The sequence below is a fragment of the Penicillium cosmopolitanum genome (genome assembly GCF_028827165.1).
Source record: "Penicillium cosmopolitanum strain IBT 29677 chromosome Unknown utg000009l:1.0-9042332.0:1.0-9050551.0, whole genome shotgun sequence".
In the NCBI taxonomy this organism is placed as follows: domain Eukaryota; kingdom Fungi; phylum Ascomycota; class Eurotiomycetes; order Eurotiales; family Aspergillaceae; genus Penicillium; species Penicillium cosmopolitanum.
Window position 1 is genome coordinate 1,438,761 of NW_026622679.1, and position 20,532 is coordinate 1,459,292.

Below are 20,532 nucleotides of genomic sequence, written 5' to 3' on the forward strand. Positions count from 1 at the left end.
GTATTATGGTACTAAGACTCGAGATCATCGATGGCCTCGTCTCCGAGGATCATTTTGTCCAAAGTTTGGCGGCACTTTAGGGACTGGGCCCCCCTAATGATCCCATTCCGCCACCCATAGAGCCAGTCCCAGAGCCTCCGCTACTAGTCTTCTTCGGCTGCGTGAGCATTGTCCAGACTTCAACCATTCCGGCACGGCGGGCCGGAAGCATACTATATTGCATGCTGTATAAATTACGGCGGTGGATGGGTGGAACGAAGCGTCCGGTGACAAGACAGAAGATGACGCGGGGTGCCAAGTAGTGCTTGCGAAGTCGGTGGCCAAGTTGAAAGTACTGGTCAAACATCGCACGCAGCGGGAGAGGAATGGACTGATTTCAGGAGCATTAATAAAATTTTGTGCCGTTGAAAGATTCGGCCAGATAGTGACTTACCTCAATGTGGATGTAGGAAACTGCAGAAGAGTCTGGATCTGTTGCTTGTTTGTCCAGATCATCCTTTAGTTCGAATCGGATACCACCAGGTAGTCTCTGCGAATCCTTCACGCGCAACATCAAGGCAAATAGAGGGAAGTGGTTAAGAAAAGCGAGACAGGTGTCAAAGGCGGCTTTCATCGAGATGATCAGCATGCGGGCCGATGCAAAAGTCAGATAGAAGACGATCACAGTGGGAAGAAGGAAGAATAGCACTGTAAATAGAATAGTGCCGAGTAGAAGTTGGTCGAGGTCATAGTCGCATGAGTCAATTCGGTTGCGGAGAACATTTCGCTTCTTTCCGCGGAAGAGATGAAAAAGAGAGATGATTATGGTGAGCTGCCAATTGAAGATTCTCGCGGAGGCAATGTAGAATGAGTAGATATGGACGGTCAAGATCGAGAGAAGGTCAGAGAAGAGCGCGATAGGCATACTCGCCCCTGCAAAGCTCGAACAGCCCACAATGTAGATGACAGCAGGAAGATAAGGTTGAAGGTTGGCAATGCAGGCAGCCCAGTTCTCGATGACCCATAGGAACAAGTCACCAAGGAAAGCTGCAAGCTCGTTGTTCAGTTTCAAGCCAGCTGGCCAGTCCATTAACCATGAAATGGTCCGCTGCAAGCCTTCCACCGTCCAACCAGTCAGAATGGTATTTATTTGCGATGCCACCCAGTTTGCGTTATCAATGATGTATGACCCGAGAGCAATACCAATGATCACATCGTTTGCGACAAGCCATAAGCTGTTGTAGAATCGAATATAATCCGGGTGGCTTGTTGTGACACTTTCCCAGTTGTCTTTTCTTTGGCGTAGTTTGACATATTGTATAGGCCAGTAGCAAAATTGCTGCAGCCGGATATCGACCTGTTGAGCTGTCGCAGAAATGTCCTTGATGGCAGCAGCGTCTGGTCGGGCTCGCCACTCTAGAATTTGCAAGACGACTTCAGCAACGGAACGATGGCCAACCAGGCCTATGACGAATATCCGAGTAACAACCGGCCAAATCCATTGCCAAAATACATGAGCAATGCAGACCACAATGAATCCCCACAGCGTCGTAGCAGATTCTACTACTCGCTCACCGACACTCATACTTCGCTTGGCACGAATTCCAATGAGATGACTATTTTTGTGCATCAGCTGTGCCATCTCATAAGCACAATTGACTTGGTTGATTATAAGCGGGAGTGCCTGCTCTTTCTGCGACGGAATGTGCTTGACCACTGTATGGAGCTTTAACTTGTCAACCAAAACTCGAGCTCGCGCTTTCTCTTTCTCTTCTTCTGACTCAACGTTTGCCAGTATTGCACTTCCTTTCTCCGTTGTCGCCACCTTATCGCCAAGCGCAAGTGAAATTGGGTCAAGGGACATGTATTCCATGCGCGTTGGATGTGGGCGATGATACATTATGACTTGAACAGACACGTTCGCATCAGCCGAGCACTGAATCTGCGGGGCCTTTGATGACGAATGCGTGGTGACATAGAGATGTGAGGGGTTGAATGATGTTGGAGGAGTGCGCGAATTGGCCGAGCCGAGAACGTGCATCTGAGAGCGTCCGCAAAGTGTAAATATTCGAACAATAGGGTGAGGACTGTTTCGAAATAGAATACCCGCACGAAGCGCATTTTCGACATTCCGAGGCTAATGGTTGACGATTGCATTAGCATCTAACCGTAAGAGATCAAGGGTATCGGGCAACGAGCACGCACTTCAACATCCTCCAAAACTGTCAAAACGAATAGATCGAGCTCCGAATTCCGCCACCCCACGATCACCCCCGGTGACGAGGACCGCGGGAGATCATATGGCCAAAATACCCGTAACAACCCATCGCTCATGATCATGTTGTCATCCTCCGCTCAGCCTTCAGAATGAGCCCCGACGACGAAGCTGTTCTCTGGCGGATACACCCAGGTTCACGTGGCGCGGATGCTATTATATTTCAATAATATCAGCCTCATGCGCTTCCCAACTATACATCTCTCATGACTCTAGATATCCGGTATTTGCTTGGCATCTTGAGCTACGGGTAGAGCTCACCTGGATTCCCTCCTTTGACGCTAGGAAATTGATCGGCACGATGAGTAGAAAGAAGAAAATGGACAGGAAGACGAATCCTTTGAGAGTTCGTGTCTAGAAGACACAAGTTGGGGTTAGTGATTGAAATCCATTGGCGCGCATATAGCCAAGCTTCAAGTGGGAACGGAGGGGCCACCTTGAAGCGGCCACGACAGCACTTACCACGACGCCGTGATCCCACGCAAAGATCGCCAATTCGTAGAGGCGGGTGACAAGATCCCACCTGGCGGTGATGTAGCCCGCGACGAAGATCCCAAGGGTGAGGACAGAAAAGGGGTGCATGAATCAGAGTGGTTTGGGCGGTCCGAGTATTAGTTTGCGCGCATAGCTGAAGGAGCGGCAGTCGAAAGTGTTTTAGATATTCGAGCGCAGTAAGAGGAATCAAAGTCGCTAGTCGGTGGAAATGGAATTGAGAAGAGGCGCGAGTAACATCAAGCAAACGAGGGACAGAGACGAAGAGGTCGACCCGCTCTCGCTGCCCCGAGGCGAGGCGCGTTGCGTCTAGGCCGGGAGAGTTGCCCCACGTGACTGACTGTGCCTGGATACTCTAACAGAGGAAGAATTGATGTGCTTTTTCGCGCATAGAAATCATTTGGAAAGAAATTTATGAATAATACTTGAAAAATGATCCCGAAATACGTAATGGGAGAATGTCTTATTCAATGTCTTTTCCGAGTGGTCCCTCCACCAACGCCATACTCCATAAGACAGCCTAGTCCCCACCCTTATAGAGCCTTAATACCCTGGAACACCTTATTTGCCTGCAGCTTGCTGTCCGCTTGGACCAAATCGCGCATGACCTGGCGTTTCTGTTCCGATGACAGCTCTTTGCCCTCGATTTCTGCCTTCCATTTCACAAGCATGTCCTTCAAGAGAGTGTTGCCTTCTTCCACTTCCTCTTGGGAGTACTTCTCCAGTGAAGGTGTAGGTTGTTGTTGCTCGCCATTCTCAGGGTTTGCAGATGTAAAGTCTTCCAACTCCTCTGCCTTTTGACGAGCCATGTTCACAACCTTGTCTGGGAATCGTACAAGCTCCGCTACATGAATACCGAAGGACTGATCGCAGATGCCCGGCTCGACGCGGTAGAGAAGGGTGACTTGACGCTTCTTCTTTTCAGCCTCATCGTCAGCAGTGGACTCATTGCCATCGCCAATGAATGCCACAACATGTAGGTTCTTGACGGCTTGCTGGTACCGATCAGCCAGAGCGGTGAGCTCGTGGAAATGAGTCGCGAAGAGACCAAAACAACGAATCTCCGTCACAATATGCTCCGAAATTGCCCAGGCGAGACCGAAACCATCATAGGTGCTAGTTCCACGGCCCAGCTCATCAATAATGATCAGGGACTCCGACGTAGCAGATTTGAGGATATTAGCAGTCTCGAGCATTTCAGCCATGAAAGTAGAGACACCCTTCAGCTGAGAGTCACTGGCTCCGACACGAGCAAGAATGCAGTCGAAGATGGTGAGTTCTGCTTCAGTACAGGGCACAAAGCAGCCGGTTTGGGCCATGAGCGCGATCACGCCAATTTGACGAATGTATGTGGATTTTCCGCCCATGTTGGGGCCAGTGATTATTAGGAAAGAGGATTCATCTCGAATTAAGGAGACATCGTTGGTAATGAATGAAATGTCGTCTTGCATTTCCATGCAAGGATGGCGGGCTTCCTTGAGCACAGTGTTGCCTGTACCCCTAGGATGCATTTTAGGGCGAACATATCCAGAAGGAGCATGGACGGACGCGTGGGCGAAGCTCACGATGACATCGAGATGAGCGAGGACACCAGCAAGCTGCTCGACAACCGGGCAGTATGAAGCAGCGACATTGACGACCTCATTGACAAGTCCAGTCTGAGTGCGGTTGTAGTTGGAGGAAAGTTGGTCGTGCTCCCGGCGAAGCGACTGCATTGTCGTAGTCGTGAAGTAGACACCGTTCTTTTGAGTAGAGCACTCTTGATATTCTCGCTTGTTGCGAATGCAGCCGGCCTCGGTACGAGTGAGACGGAAGCACCAACCATGCGTTCGGTGGTTTTCCATAAATAGCTTCTTCTCCATTTCTTGATTCAAATCCTTGGCCACTCGGCGATGCTCCATGTCCATATCATATCGCAACTTGTCCAATTTTTTCCGAATGACACGAAGGCCCTCGTCAAACTCGGGCTTGATAATGAACTCGTGGTTCTCCAGCGCATCCAGATCAACGGTAGTTTCCACCATTTCCTCGAGCTTGGCCAAATTATCGGAGTGGCTGCGGATTTTGGTAGTGTATTCGGTCTCCAAAGGTGTCTGGTACTCTTCATCCATGACATCGCCGAGCGCACTCACAAACCCTGGAAGACGGATCGCTACCTGATAAACCCTGACAACATCCTCCAGGTTTGCCTGCTTCCTCTGAAAGCGTTTAGCAAGTCGATACAAATCAGGAATGGCACGCAGGTGCTCTTCTTGCATAGTTTGTCGCAGCTCTGTATTGACCACGAAAGCCTCGACGAGTTGCTGTCGCTTCTCGATAGCGGCAAGATCCATCAGTGGTTGTTTCAGCCACTGCGCTAACAAACGGCTGCCAACGGGCGTTTTGCAGTGATTTAATAGGCCATATAAGCTCATGCTCTTGGCTCCGTCCCGTGGACCGGGCATCAAATTCAAAGCACGGAGAGCGGAAGCATCCAGTTTCATATATTGTGATAGGTCGTGTTGGTAAAGCTGGTACTGGCCGAAGTTGGTTGGGTCGGTCAAAACACCGAGATATTTGATCAAGGCAGACGCAGAGCCCATGGCAAGTTTGAGTTCCGTCTGCGGCAGAGTCGCAGCAGACCGTTCATCACGTAGCAGACGAGTGAGATCTTGCTCAATGTCTCGGACTCCATAGTCCGCCGCGGGTCGTTCAGATATGGCAATACCGCAGCTATCAGCGATAGCCCGGATCTTACCCAGTTCGATGTCCTTCCGTGAGCTATCCATCTGAACTAGACATTCTTTGACACCGAGCTGGATAACCAATGATTCAAAGTTGGAGAAAACGTCGTTGTCGATGAACTCGCTCACCCCAAGCTCACGCACACTGGCATCTGCAAAACACACGCCGATGTTTCTAGCCTCGCCCGCACGAGCAGATATCTTGACAGCGAGAATAATTGGTGCCGAGTCCATTGACAATGCACCAACACTCCCCAGCTCCTCCTCAACATCTTGGAGGTTTCCTGGGCTAGCCTGCTTTCCCAGCTTCCAGTTGCCCTTGCCCGTGCCACCAGAGACCCAGATTTCAACCCGCTTATTCAGTCTGAACAGAGCCTCACGCAGAAAGTTGCGGAAGACAGTAATGCTCAGTGTAACGGAGGCCAGACCGCCAGTCTCGCTGCGGCCTAGGTTGCGAAGGACGGAAGTCGTCTTGTACACAGTACGAGCGATGAATTCGGCATCGCTGCCGTGGGAGGAGTACCAGTCTCCACGGTCAAAGACACGTATCGTTTCATTGTTGTCCGACTCGGGGAGGGATTTGTAGAAGCGGATGAAACCGACTTCGTCGTCAACCTGTGGTTTTGAGAAGATGGTTAGCCATTATTTGCTGAAAATTGACACGAGTGAGATTCTTGGGAACAGACCTTGAGATCCGGTCGTGAAGACATCCTGACGATGGTTCTGCAAACAGTGGAAGTAGAAGCAGTAAAATCACCAGGCCTTGAGGAGTAATGTACTGTTGCCCATTGACGTGAGCAGCGACGCGCGCCGGCCGCGGGCGCGCCTGCACGTGATACGTCCACGCGTAAAGTACCGGGGCTACTCCGTACTACTCGCTCAGATAGCCAGTTGGAAATACAAACATTATTCAGTAAATAGGAAATTCTATAGTTTGGTTGTTGAGGTACGAATTTCCAGGTACTTTTATTTGGTGTATGTATTATATTAATGTGAGGGTATTGTCGAGGTCTAATAGCTAGTAAAATACCTCCTGATAGTGGAGGGTAAGACATGGTATGCTAGAATACAGGAGGGTATCAAACAACGCTGATGCAGGACCACTTGGAGACCAGCTCCCAAGGGTCAATATGAAACATTCACACAATTCGACGATCTAAGATCTTTCAAATGCTCCGTAGGACGGAAGTCTGGACGCAAGAGCCAGTCTTGTCCGACTCTGCCTCTAATTGAGCAACTTTCTTCCCGATATCCTTCGCTGCAATATCCTTACAGGATTTCAGCACCACCGAACGCATCTCATTGATCGTCACAATGTTGATCCAGTGCCCGGCCACACGAGCGTCTGCTAGAAGCTCAATGCACACCTCCACTTCTTCTCTCAGGAATAGGATTGCGAATCGAGTCGCGCACGTGCTCGACCATAGTCTCCAGCTTGAATGGTTTGCGCTGAGTGGCGAGCATCGCCTTAATACCAGTTCCCACGTATCCCGCAGGCGGAGAAGGGCAAGGATTCCGGCGACCTCTTCAACTCGTTCGGCGGCAGACTTGCGGACAAGCTCCTTCTTCGTTGGTGGAGGCGGCAGTTTAGATTGGACAAGCTCTTTATTCCTAATTCGGTCAAGGAGGCCTTGTCGGCGATTGTTGTTGGCCGCCAAGGTCTTTGGACCGCCGTTCTCGATCTCTGAGCCCATCTTCTCGGCTCTCATGCGGATAATGCCTCCTCTCAAGTCCTGCAAGCGTTGTTGACCTTTCTGGAACGCGGAAAAGGGGGCAAGGGACTCGTGGATGGGGGCGAGGCCAAGGGTTTCAAGGAACAAAGCTGGGCGGTCTTCTTCGGCAGCAGCCTTCAAGGAGTCTTCGGTTTGCTCCCAAAGGAGATCAAATGCTTGCTCAAATGCATCCTGCAGAGCTGAAGGTTGATCGTCGATCTGAACGGCACGCTCCAGGCAGACTTTTCCAAGACCGTAATTGGCTAGACGATAGGAAATATCTTTGGCCTTCAAGCTGCGTTCCCAGACCCAGACCATACGCTGAAGGTCCTTAGGCTGAACTTTGCGCTTCTTCCAAATCCGCGTGACGCTGGGAAGGAATTCTCTCAGATCGGCGGGTGTTGATGGTCCATTGTGGGCGGAGTGGATAGAAAGGGCCTGAACCATGGCTGAGTGGAGGTCGATGAATTCGGTAATGCATTTGGCACGAGGTGCAAGTTTCGGCTCGGGGACGACTTTTTGGAAGTTGAGAGTGCGCTGCTTCGAAGGGGTGTTGGGTGTGGAGGGAGATTCGGCGATTTTGGCTGAAGTACGCGTGCGGCGGCTCGGGGTACGCTTTGGCGAAGCATAGTGGCCACTGCGAGGGGAGGCAACAGACAGTTGGCTGAGTTTCAGAGTCTTCGATGGGGTCTCGGCTTCTTCAACAACGGGCAGTCGGTTGGAGGTGTCCACGTTTTCAAGTTCCTGCAACTTTCGCTTCTTGGACGGGGAGACTGGAAGGGTCGCAGATTTCTTCGCGGGTAATTGCGGCGTGACGCCGGCCTTTGTTGCCCGACCAAAGACTGAGATTCCTGGCTGGGCCTGAGCAAGGCAGGGCGCTCTGGCGGTGCGAGGCATCGCGGTTGCTGTCGGCAGGGTCTTTTTTTGCACTTTGTGGCTTCCGATAGTCGATTGCACTTGGTTGAGGAAGTTGCGATGAATAAATGCAAGCTGCGAATAATCAGGGTAAGAGATACCTAGTATTATGAGAAGAGTGAGGTAAAATGAGGAAAGCTCAACTGTGTGGAGAGGAGGGAAATTAAAGTCGTGTCTCTGATGGGGGCAGAAGAGAACGCGGTTAAGACGCGTCGCGTTGAGAGACGCCCTTAGCCCAATTGGGGGGGCTAATTAAATTAAGGTGGAGACGCGTCGCGTGGATCTGGTTCGTTCAGCACAACGTGTACGGAGTCACAGGAAAAGAACAGAATTAAAGATTTGGGATCTCAAAGTAAGAAGGAGAAATCAAGACTCTCAGAGATGTGGGATTTTCGAGATAAAATAGAAACAATGGACGATGGACATCTGAGTGGGGTGGCATTCTCGTAACTATGGTAATCCCCTGGCATCGGAATGCGCCTACGAGTATTGACTGCACGAGCATATGCCCGACGGCCCCGGGTCCGTTAATTGGTTTGTGCTACTTCTGCTGCGAGTCAAACAGGTGGGGCTGGCTTTGGACTAGTAGTACAGAGTACTGCGTACTGTACTCTCGTATGCATACGAGTATGGGGGTCATTGGGAGTATTGCAGCCACCTGGGCAGATGTTCGGCATAATCGGATACAGGGATATCTAGTACTGAGGAACTGGGTGTGACTTCCTTCAGAAAAGTGAGGGACCAACCTAGATGAATCTGGAGCCAAGGTGAAGCCGCTGCCTCGGTCGAATAACAGGTCTGCGAATACCGTATGATGGAACAGCTCTGTACACACCAATTGAACGAGGAAAGATATCAAAGCCAGCATTCGAGGGGACTCTGCACCAGCTGAAGCGAGCAACTGCTCTGGTAAACCAAGGTGGAGCGCACGCCATCGTATTCACGTCACGCCACTGAGCAAGATCACTATGTATGGCTGGGATACATGAAAAGAATGAGCCGTAATTGTTAGCAATGCTTTGGAATAACCCGAATCATAGTCGTAGAGGGTCGATGGAATTCTACCCCAAGTACGAAGTATGAGCTGCGTCTATTTCTTCAGTGGATCAACCAGGAACAGGTACTAGTATCTTAGCCTCGGCCGCCTTCCACCTACTGGGTAACTACTAGAGTATTTGAAGAACCATGCGCGGTGATTAGAATTCGAAACAGTTCAAAGAGGATGAATTAAAGTAACAGTCATGCACATCATAGTCACAGAGTATCGGTAGCATGGTAGGACTGCAGCCCCAGCGACTCCGAGTCAAGCAGCATCATACTCAAATATAGAGAATGAGCTACTTCTATTTCTTCCCGCCGAACCAACCAGAGACATTTCCCTTGGCCTCTGCCGCCTTCTGCTCAACAGTCCGATCCACCTGGTCGATCTTGTCGCGGGCGTCCTGGCGGATTCCATCGAGCTTATCCTTGCCATCCTGGGCTAGTTCGGGGATGCGCTCGTCAAGCTTGAACTTGGATCGGGCATTGTTGATCTGTATTTATCTGGTCAGCGACGTGGGAAGAGACAAAAGGGAGATTTAAGATCGAATGCATACAGTTTCATCAACTTGGTAACCGGCTTCCTTGCCAATTTCTGCTCCCTTCTGTTGCGCATCTTCGCCACGGGGGGAGCTTCTCGCGCGCCTTCTCGGCATCGACTAGTTGGGTCGAATGTTAGTTCAGATTCCAATGCTGCCCCGATTGAGATAGATAGTCTCCATGGATTTTTCAAGCAGACCATCAGATCATAGGGTACGCACACTTCATTTCCTTCTTGGCGCCCTGGACATCGCCGCCAGCACGGTAAAGGTAGTACCCGCCAGCGCCGGCAGCGGCGAGACCGAGGTAGAGGCCCGTTCGGTTCTTCGACATGATGATATTTGAGTTGAATGTGTGAAGGGGAAAGGTTTCAAGGAGACAAAAATCGGACTAATGGCGAGAGGAGGTCAGGGATGCCTGCTTTTTAAAGGAGCCAGAACAACAAGGTCGCAGCCACGGGACGATGACGTCTTCCCAACTGGAGCTCCCCCGTTCACACTTGGCCGGTTGTGGCCAGCCCGGTTTTCACCTGCTACTTGTTGGACATGATATATTCGGGTAACGGGTTGAGTGAGTTAGATCTCATTATGCCAGTGGATTCCATTGTTCATTACTGTGAACAATGAACGGATCCTTGCTATTACTTTATTCTGTCTCTTTTGACTCGGTCACCCCACGCCGCAGAGCAACCCAAGGGCTGCTGCACCGACCCCGACGTCACCGACCAGTCATAGTCGCCTCGTAATTCCGTCTGCTATGCACGGACGACCCACGGTCCCTTCTTCACAAGCTAGATTTGGTTCATTCTCATCCATGGGATGGCCCCTCTCATATGATAGTGCTGGGCATCTCAATACTACTAGTACTAGTCCAGAATGCGGGAACGGGTCGATCCTTTTCAGTCTTGCGGGGTAAACGTCATCATTTCAATGGTCCTTTACAGTAGTACTACTAGTAGTAGGTGTGCCCAAATACAATTATCGTACTACACCACCACCAGGATTACTTTAGAGTCAACGATGTTGTATATCGATGCAAATTTGCATGTCCATTCATAATGAGAATAAACATATCATAAGTTCAGATGAAATCCCGTATGTAACATGACATGACATGATATGATCCACCACATGACAGAGAAGGAGAAGACGGTTCAAAAAGGATGTGTAAAAAATGAAGTAAAATAGTATAGTAAAACAGGCAACGGAACTGGAACTGTAGAGACGTGGAGAATCCACCGACCAAATCAAGAGGAAGCGGGGAGGAAGACACTGTACTGCAAGCGGAGTGCCGAAGCGATCGAAGGCACACCACGACCAAGAAAGAGGGAGGGAGGGGAGGGTGGGTGAAAACCAATTCATCGAGGCTGGGGTATCGGTCATGCACACGGTTTCATCCAAACGCTCCTGCTCGAAACGCCAGGACATGCAGCAAAGAACCGTCAACCGGGAACGAGAACCGACCAGAGGAAACATGAAGAAAAACTAAATAAAAACAGAGATCAAAGACGAGACCAACCAAAACCAAACCAAACCAACAGACTCCCAAACAAACAAGGAGATTTCATTTCATGTATAAATTCGTTAATTCGTCACTTCATCAGGAGCTCTGCGCGGTTGTGGGGTAAGAAAAAAGGAAAATAAGAAAGAAAGTAAGACGAGCAGGGACATTGCATCAATTACTTTCTTGGGTGGTGGTTGAAAGAGAGCGAGTGTTGAGTTATGAATGATGTGAGGGATTCCAATGGCGATTTAAATCCACGCCACATATTCGACGTGGATGACAGATGCTTTTTCTTCGACGAGGATTGTATATAGCACCCCTTGTTCAAATATTCATCGGGTACGGGCAATTTACAGGAACAACTTGGCAGTCCCTTTGTTTTCACTAGTTGCAACAGCCACCAGGGCCTCAAGCCGTCCCATGCCAGAATCGCGTGCGGAGGAGTCCGGGAAGGCATCCGATCGGGGCTCTTGCTCGGCATGACCAGGGTAGCCGTCGGCGTGAGAAGCTTGTCGACCACAGATCTATGACGGCATTAGTAACCGAGGCGAGAGCCGTCCGTTCGAAGAGGAGTTCCTACCGGTTGAGGATGAGCGGAGGGAAGTGAGGAGTCGTGGGATTCAATATATCCGCTGCTGTGTACGATCGCTGGGTGGTACTCGACCGAGGCCGTGGATGGGGTGTGAACTCCTTCGCTGCTGCTGGAATCTTCTGGGGAAGTGTGTGACGGTCGGCTTCCAATCGAGAGGTTATGCGCATGCCCACGATGCTCCTCGGGGCTTCGTTCCGCAGTGGGTCCGAATGTCGGTTGGTAAGATGAAGAGGGCCGAGAGGAGACATTATGAAGCTCCTGGATGGTCTGTTGGCTCCACTGCGATGCGTCCCTTGATGACCGTCGATCACGGATATCAAGACCCGTCAGATTGGTATGCAGAGACATATCCCAAGATACATGGCCACGACGATGACCGGGACCAGATATTGGAGGCGCGGGCCGCACCGACGGTTGAGAGTAGTTGAAAGTGGAGCCAAATGCCTGGGTGGAAGTCGGTGGAGGCGGACGGTGTTGATTATCAAGCTGCATTGGGCTCGCCTTTCGGGTAGGTGGAGTCAAAGGTCGCTGCTGGGAGACGACTTTATCGAAACTCTCGATTCCGGGTAGCCGAGGTGGTTGTTCAGACGAGTTGTTGACGCCGAATGATGGAGGCTGGACGGTGTCGGGTGTATGATATTGACTCAGGCCGCTAGTGCTTGGCCGACCAAACGTAGGGTAAGTGGAAGGATGCCAGGTTCGTCTCCGCATTTCGGCTTCGGCAGCGCTGATTGTACTCTCGTCCCGTGAAGCCGGGTAGTTGCTGCTGGTAGGGCTAGCAAACACCCCAGCTGCAGTTGGGTAGGGAGGCCCAGCAGGTGAGTTGGCGTAAGCAGGAGGATACGCATTTCCATGCTGTGCGAGAAATGGATTGCTACTAGTTGGTACAGAAAGCCGGCGGGCAGCTGTCTTACCCTCCCAAAAGCCGTGTGACGCAGTGGACATGGGCGAGGCGAAGTGTGGACTGCTGCCTGCTGCGGCAGAGTATGCATTGGATGGGGTGTATGGCGAACCTGTGGCTGCAGGACCTGGAATGCCACGAACTTGGCCCGGTGGCGTACTTGGGGGCTCTCCCATCGGATCCAGTCCTAGTCGAGCTCGTGCCGTCGGATCAGTGGCCATCATCAACGGCGGAGGCCTACGCCGAAGCTCTGGGGGTTGACTATATGTAGAGGCGGTGGATGTGATACTGGAGGTTGAGAGATTCCGACTATGGCCTCTGCTGTGGCCTCCCTGGCTGCCTCCAGTACCAGCTCGTGCCCGGCCAGGAGGACGTACTCGGTCCGTTCGTACCTGACGCTGAAAGCGGGTGCCGGTCGCGGCTAACGAGTCACCGGGGATCTCTTCGTTCACGTGGACAGTCTGCGCATGTTGTCGAAGGTTGTCAAGTCTCGAGAAACGGCGAGAACAGTGACACTGAAAGGGACGTTCGCCGGTGTGCTTTCGAATATGTCGGGCCAAGTGCTCGCTGCGGGTGAAACTCAAGTTGCAAGGCGGGAAATCGGTACAGAAGAAGCGCTGTCCTTTTTTCTTTTTTGAGGGAGGCGCATTCCCTTGGTCGTCTTCCTGGTCGGTCAAATCATTTTCTCCCTCCGAGTCACCATGCATCGTCTCGTCGGAATTTGAAGAGGTCCTCGTATGACCAGAGGTTACCGTCCGCACGGAGACATCATTCCCCAGTCCGGTAGTCATGGTGCCGTCGATGCGTTGCTCGGTGGTGGAAGATCGATCCGGGGTGGCCGGTACGCCATTCGGATTCGCACGAGGGGTGGTCGCACCATCCATGGCGATATCGTCGGTCATGGGCGAGGTGTTGACAGGTAGGAAGGAAGCCATGATCGGCGACGTAAGAAGTGGAGGCGGGTGATGTCAAACTCGCTTGCTTCGGAGCGAGGGGCCAGAGGCGAATAACAGAAAACCACCCTATCCTCCCGCGGTCGCAAAGCCGGCAACACGATCCGCTTCACTCACAGTCCCAGATGCGAACGGGAGTCTATAATCTATGTCGAGGGGGTGGAGATATCGTAAGAGCCGCCAGGATAGGCCAGCGTACTCGGAGGGGAGGGAGATGCGGAGTCGAAAGGCGAGATTGACTGTGAACATTTGCGCAAAAAAACAACTTCAGTAACCAGGGCCACTACAAGAGGACAAGGACAATAGATAATCTCGACACGTACGATTAGGAGGCTGGCGCTTACTTGCCTCTCTTTCTCTCTCACTCTCACACACACACCTGGAACTCTCTCTCTCTCTCTCTCTCACTCTCTCTCTCACACGAACACGCGGACACAGAGTATACTTCTTCTGGATTTTCTTTTCTTTTCTTTTTTTTCTCCTTTTTCTTTTCTTTTTCTTTGTGGAAAGAGGGGGAAGTAAAGATGGGAGGGTTCAAGGTGGAATATGGACTGCACCCGCAAAATGTGGCGACGCAAGGGTTGGCGAGAAGGAGGGGGGGGGGTGGAAATGTGGGAGGAAAGGGAAACGATCGTTAGCCGATCGCAAGCATCTCTTTCAAAAAAAGGCACGTTGCGAGGGAGACCGCCACGCGAAGAACTGGGATCGTCGAAGGTGGGGGAGGTTTCAGGGTAAATAAGCCTGGTGGAGATACCGGAAAGCCTTAAGAAAAGAGAAGTACGAGTACTCGTATTGTCGTAAGAGATAGATCGAGATGATCAAGGAAAGAGTATAGCCCAAGGCCTAGGGAAGGAAACAAAGAAGAAGATGCAGAAGATGCACTAGAAGAAGAGAGAGAAAAGGGAAGAAAACCTGAAGAAAGATAGAAAGATCGGATAGAGAGAGCAAGCAACAGAGTGGAAAGAAAGGCAGAGTGGTGACGACGAGAAGAGGCTTATCGGAAGCGAGGGGCAAAAGGGCCCTCCAACTCAGCTTACGGCGAGTCAGATTGAACATCCCAGGAACTCGAGGGCTTCCGGGCCTACCGATGCGAATCATCGAGTGTTTCACCATATCACAGCAACCCTACTACAGTATACAAAGACAAGACAAGTACGAGTACATCCTCTGTACGAATACATAGGATCTTCAATACAATTCCTACCGATCCCGGACGTGCCTGACCACACTGAACATACTGTTGGACAGTCACAGTCAAACAGCCCGGGATATCCAAAGGCACCAGGAACCTGGGCACCTGATGATTCAACCAGGTCCTCGAACCACCGATACAGCTTAGAAAAAACAAAAAGTCTTTGACGTTGACCACTGTCCCCTCTGGTGGAGCCAATCGACCGGTCCGTTTGGCGCTGGTGTCCACAGGTTGGTCGAGACCACACCCCTCTTCCACCCCCGGTTGACTTGGGTATACTCGTAGTTCGGTCTGTTGGAAGAGAGAGAGAGGGAGAGAGAAAGAAAGAAGGAACGAGAGGGCCCTTTGCTGCCCATGCGACCCCCTTGCATCCGATGTATCTCTTGCAGTCGAACGAGTTCCCCCGTCATACTACTCCCCAGTCTTCGATTCGTACGTTACCTGGTTAGGGGTCCAGCCTGGCCATTCCGAATGGTCCGTTCTTTCGATACAAAACAATAAAAAATAAAAAATCTCCGTTTCTGCCCCCTGTCACAGAATGAAGGGAGGGCCCAGTGCTAAAACGCCACAGCTTGCGTTTTGGCTCGAGCCTCGCATGGCCCATGGATGAGGTACGATCTGGCCAGCCTCTTCAGTACGAGATGGCAAGATGCGGGGATTGATCAGTCTCATCGTTTGGATCCCAGGGTCCCTTCCGATATACTACTGTACCCTACACTCGTATAGTCCCGAGGATAACCCCCTCGGATATCATAGCCATGAGTCCCCCCTAGCGCCGCCCAAGGTTAGGGTACCGTAGTTCTGAAGAGAGTTCATCCAACCACTCTCCCGCGGCGGAAACCCTTCCCCGCTCACGGCGAGCTGAAACCTTCAGGGCCCGGTGGCCACCGACTCGCCCGTTGAGGATCACCGTGCCTGCGTCGGGGGCCGTGTAAATTTGGTAAACCTTTGGAGGATCTTGCCCCTCCCCTTCTTCCCCCCCACTTTCTTCCCCTCCTCCTTTTGCTGGGGTTCTCGGCCTGGGGTCTTGTCTGCAAACGGCACGAAAGCTGGAAGATGATATCGATGATCGCCGCCTCTCCAAGCAAGGTCGTACAGTTGTCCATCCACATGACGATGATGCAGGCGATATCCCACGGTACGCGAGTACTTTAATGTACTCTAATCCCACAATGTGTTCTCAAACAACGTTTGCCTTCTGTTTTGTAATTCTGTTTTTTTTTTTTTTCTTTTCCATTTCCCCCCCCCCCGTTTTTCCTGTTCGGCATCTCCCCCTTCGTCCCGGGATTCTTTTTTGCGTACGTCGGCATCCTTCTCCCCGAGTCAACCCAACCAGCCTTGGGTGCAAGAGAAGAGGGGGGGGGTTTGGACCTAGAAAACCGCGCACGGCACTTGGATCCGTGACGCCACCCGCCATATTGATGATGTGCTTCATTTCTCTCGATCAGTAACTTCTCCTCGTCCAAGATTTCCGATCCGTCGCACCATCGGAGACACGGCCATGGACTGGGGGAAGGAGAAAGTGGGATTCCGCGCCACGATTGGTGCAGACACCGTGGAATACACGTATGCTGAGACACGGTGCCCACCTACATTTCATATCTGGAGCGCGTTGTGACTTGACGGTTGACACCACCGAGACGCAGATCAGCGCATTGCCCCTCTATCATCGGAGAGGAGAAGAGAGGGGGCTGTTCAATCAGGACAGTTCAAGACGAGCCATGCTGATTGGCATGGAAATCCAAGACAACAGCAGGCGGCTGGGAGGGACCAAGACCAAGACCAGCAGTCGGGTACCTGTAGGTACAAATGCAGGGCGCCACGGCCAGACGCACGGCCTGGTGGCCAAGTAGAGCCAGGTACCGGCTGCAGGGCTTATCGATAACCTGAATCATGCCCTCCATCAAGCAGGGCCACGGCGGTGATGGGACCATCTAGGATCCATCGAGGACTCAAGGATCCCTAGGTTGGCCTAGTGGGAAGCTTGCGATCGACGTAGTGGATCGGATGACGTCGTTGACTTCGTTGTGGCGATCCTGCGATCTGACGGGCGTGTACGGAGTAGTACATATGTACAGTAGTGTGTAGTCTAGCGTCGTTCCATAATTGGATACATATGTACATCGTACTCGGTACATTCCTGCCGCCATCCCCATTCCTTTCTGTTCCTGGTTTCTCTTTCCCTTTTCTTTGGAGGTCCACGCAGGGGGTGGAGAATGGCTGATCATCGCTGTTTCGCCTTTGAAGCGGTCAAGTGGATGCAGATGACAGGTCTCCGCGCGTGGCCTCGTCGAATTTGTGCCCCGCACGGCCAATGACAACCCCGCGCATTGCATGGTGAGCCAGGAGCATCCATGTACCTGAGGGGTGTCGCAAGAAGGATGCGTACCTGGAGGGCCTTGGCCACAAAAATGGCACGGACGGGCACAGACTCTCGCTGACCTGGCCTGAGCTGGGGAAAAGGGGTTTGGGGTTTGGGGTTTGGGGTTTGTTGTCGGTGATCCAGAAGATGAGGCTATTCGGTACCCTCCCGAACGATGCTCGTCTATACCTATACATACATGTGATCTTAGAACGGGCAGTCTTGGGTGTACAGCGCTGTCTCGTTTCCTCTCCCTGTCTCTCATTTTCACATTCTACTCGTCTCAATATGAGGCCATCCGATATCTATTTCTCGATAGTGACCGCATGAGTACATGCTCACTATCAAGGCCCAGCAGCCTCCCTCCGCCCTTCGGAAAGAATCGCCTTCGACTTACACGGCAACCTGTTTTACAGCCCGGTGGGACCGTGTACTCTCAGGCTGTACTCCGTACATGGCACAGCAAGGCAGCCCGAGTCAAGCTGCAGTGCGCGCGGTCAGGTCCCAGCCACCTTCAAAATACGATTTCAGTAAGCCACCCGGTGTATTGTGCAGGAGTCAGATGACTTCTTATTCACCGTAAAATCTCCGAATCCCGGAGTCTTTGGGCAATACGGCCTCACTCCCAGTGCTAGAGGTCTGAATGCTTCTTCAGCTAGTGTCACCCAGTCAGCTTCTCATGGTTCAAACCACCGTTTCCATTTAATTTACCTTTTTTTCTTCTCTTTTCTTTTGTCCCAGGTACCTGGGACATGGCTGTTTTGGATTTCTGGGGTAGACAGGCCCCGTCACGCCGGTCTCAGATCGGGTGTACCGCGGAAGGTGGAACTGGAGTTACATGGGTCAGATCATCAATGGCGAGGTACGTATAGCGGAAGTCTGTACAAGATGGAGAACATTGTCACGTTAGGGTGACATCTTCAGGGGTGGAAGTGATGTGTGTTTGTTCATTATATTTTGTAATCATCTCCTTATGATGACGTCTATAAGAGATCTTTTTTTTTCAGACCTCAGGCTTCGCTAACGGGGCGTATTAACAACAAATGAAGCTGGATTAGGGTCGCGGTGATCTACTTCAACGGCTCAACGGCCCGACCACCGAGCTAACCATTACCGCGGCTTCGCGTTCCCAGTTTGCCGCGCTCACGGGGTCGGTCCCTGATCGGCTCTTATCGGCCATTACTCCGGCAGTGGAGGCCTGCGAAGATCGAAGCACACAGTCTCTGATCTCGGCTTTCAAGCGATCCCGATTGGAACGTAGAGTCCGAGCTGACACGCCGCCGCGATTGATTATCTCCTGAACCCGGCTAGAGAGAGATGAAGCAAGTGAACGCCAGTAGTACGATGGCAAAGAGGATGTGTCGAGGCTTCGAAGTACCGGTTGTAAGAGATTGACCTTACTTTTATCAGCAGCGGCCTCGGCATCTGATGCAGGTTGGTCGACATGGGTGCTGGCCAATTCGAGGAGAGGATGTGCTGGTGCGCGGAGGTTTCGTAGAATAGTCTCGAAGGCCACAATGTCCTGACAACGCGCGGATACATCTCCCAGTGCTCGATCCATTGTAGGCAGCTGAGACAGGGATTTTGCGAGAGTATTCACGGAACTCATAATTGCCGTATGCATGTAACCCTGGACTGTTGAAACAAAAAGCTCAGGTTTGTAGTCGATTGCTGAGACCGGTTCTCGAGGAATAGGCGAAAGGAGGTACAGAGTTGCTGCCGCTGTAGCCAAGCGTGACTTTGAATCGCGGGTTTGCTTATAGTTCGACCCTGATGATTGACCATTTGAGGCGCCCCCTGGGCTAGATATCGAAAATTGATTGATGGTTTGTTGGGCCCTTGACTTGACCATATTCTCGGCTGGAATGACAAATTCGTTGCGCAACGTGCGAGCGACTTTGACTCGATCTAGTCCGTATCCCTCTTCGTCTTCCGAGGTGGCCAAGTACATCTGTCGCAAATTCAAAATCGTATATGCCGCGCGCTCTAGAGCTCGGAACCCTTCCTTGCCTGTTGTTACAGTCGCCCCATCGAGACCAGTTGAAGACTGACCGGCAGTGCCACGGCCCAATATCTCTGCAACCTGGCTCTCCAACTGTCGACCAAGTCCGAGACAGCGCGACACGGCTCGTGCCAGCCGAACCGTCGCTAATGACTTCTCGGCGGCAATTCGAGCTTCGTCCGCCGCTTGCCATTTTTGCACAACCTCTTTCTCTAAGCGCTCATATCCTTGTGTGACTGAAGCAATCTGTGTCCCCGTTTCTTTCAATATATGTTCTGCGGCTCCAGTTTGACCTTGCGTGTGGGCCAGTAGTGGCAGGGCGGATCTCGTAGTTAGGCCGTGGATGTGGGTGTCAATTTCCTGAAGATCAAAAAGCACCCGTGATAGTGGCGTCGATAAATCTAGAGGCGTGTCTGTGGCATTGTTGGTACTGAGTACAAGTGTATTGGCGAACCCAGACGGTGAGAAGTCAGGGTCTAAAAAGGCCTCGTAGTCAATGTAGGATGGATCCCCTTCCGTCATAATGGATATGTGAGACGTTCAATGGGAAATCAACGCTTCGAAATGAACGATTTTGGACAGACGCCGGGACGAATGAACAGAAACACTGTGGGGTACTAGTGTAACGACTCAAGAAGCGCTCACACGCAACATTTGCAGGGCAGGTCTCGACGAAGGTTGCGAGGCGAATTTGGCTCGTTAATTGCGACTATCACAGAGTAATTGACCGATTGTATCAGACCACGGGCCTTCCTTGAGCTAGGCACGAGTGTCGGCGGGGTTCGTGGAGTAAGACAGCTGTCGCGATTTCAGGAACCTCCGCGATATGGCGCTCTGATAAAGGTCACGTGTTAGGTGTTCTAGCCTGAGGCTGCCAATTTGATAGTTCTATGAGTACTACGTACCACTAACAGTATCGCTCATTTGGCCGATGCTCCATTCCAGACTTCACAAATTCAGATCCTAATTTCAAAATATAGCACCCAATCTCCAATTACTAGTATAGTGTCATGCCATGGAGCATTGAAAGCAGAGAGCAACCTGGAATGAACAACTAAACGGCTACAGAGAGATGACACAACCAAACGGGGTAGTTACTCCAATCAAGAGCGCGATTTATCAGCAAGAAGATCTCGTTCAGGATGACTCTTCAATCTCTCAGGCAAATACCAACGCACAGAAGTCCGACACGCCTTCTTCCGACACTTTACCGAAAGGGAGTGACACCTTCCAATGACAACTCAGGCGGGGTTTGCGGGTGGACCCCCCAGAGATAAGCCCTCCGTTAAACTTTCACGGGGCCATTTGAAGCGTCCCAGTGGCTAGGTTACCTTCCCCTGTGCAGTTATCTGT

General features: G+C 51.5%; 7 protein-coding genes across 7 annotated transcripts; all 7 read right to left on the reverse strand.

The window, feature by feature from the left end:
- Positions 1-76: 76 nt before the first annotated feature.
- On the reverse strand, positions 77-2,836 carry N7509_008640 (phosphatidylinositol N-acetylglucosaminyltransferase; the record flags this gene model as incomplete). Its single annotated transcript, XM_056633277.1, has 5 exons — positions 77-370; positions 434-2,116; positions 2,185-2,328; positions 2,516-2,608; positions 2,717-2,836. The coding sequence occupies 5 exons, from the start codon at positions 2,834-2,836 to the stop codon at positions 77-79; spliced, it is 2,334 nt and encodes a 777-aa protein (XP_056483897.1).
- A 443-nt stretch (positions 2,837-3,279) lies between these two features.
- Positions 3,280-6,179, reverse strand: N7509_008641 (mismatch repair ATPase MSH2; the record flags this gene model as incomplete). Its single annotated transcript, XM_056633278.1, has 2 exons — positions 3,280-6,084; positions 6,156-6,179. 2 exons carry the CDS (start codon positions 6,177-6,179, stop codon positions 3,280-3,282), a joined length of 2,829 nt encoding a protein of 942 aa, XP_056483898.1.
- Positions 6,180-6,635: 456 nt separating this feature from the next.
- N7509_008642 (DNA replication factor Cdt1 C-terminal domain-containing protein) lies at positions 6,636-8,078 on the reverse strand (the record flags this gene model as incomplete). The annotated part of the gene is made up of 1 exon (XM_056633279.1): positions 6,636-8,078. One exon carries the CDS (start codon positions 8,076-8,078, stop codon positions 6,636-6,638), a length of 1,443 nt encoding a protein of 480 aa, XP_056483899.1.
- A 1,361-nt stretch (positions 8,079-9,439) lies between these two features.
- N7509_008643 (uncharacterized protein) lies at positions 9,440-10,007 on the reverse strand (the record flags this gene model as incomplete). The annotated part of the gene is made up of 2 exons (XM_056633280.1): positions 9,440-9,628; positions 9,924-10,007. The coding sequence occupies 2 exons, from the start codon at positions 10,005-10,007 to the stop codon at positions 9,440-9,442; spliced, it is 273 nt and encodes a 90-aa protein (XP_056483900.1).
- Positions 10,008-11,527: 1,520 nt separating this feature from the next.
- Positions 11,528-13,605, reverse strand: N7509_008644 (C2H2-type zinc finger protein; the record flags this gene model as incomplete). Its single annotated transcript, XM_056633281.1, has 2 exons — positions 11,528-11,701; positions 11,758-13,605. 2 exons carry the CDS (start codon positions 13,603-13,605, stop codon positions 11,528-11,530), a joined length of 2,022 nt encoding a protein of 673 aa, XP_056483901.1.
- A 2,919-nt stretch (positions 13,606-16,524) lies between these two features.
- On the reverse strand, positions 16,525-16,719 carry N7509_008645 (uncharacterized protein; the record flags this gene model as incomplete). The annotated part of the gene is made up of 1 exon (XM_056633282.1): positions 16,525-16,719. One exon carries the CDS (start codon positions 16,717-16,719, stop codon positions 16,525-16,527), a length of 195 nt encoding a protein of 64 aa, XP_056483902.1.
- A 1,533-nt stretch (positions 16,720-18,252) lies between these two features.
- On the reverse strand, positions 18,253-19,701 carry N7509_008646 (putative Golgi transport complex component Cog5; the record flags this gene model as incomplete). Its single annotated transcript, XM_056633283.1, has 1 exon — positions 18,253-19,701. One exon carries the CDS (start codon positions 19,699-19,701, stop codon positions 18,253-18,255), a length of 1,449 nt encoding a protein of 482 aa, XP_056483903.1.
- Positions 19,702-20,532: the final 831 nt, after the last annotated feature.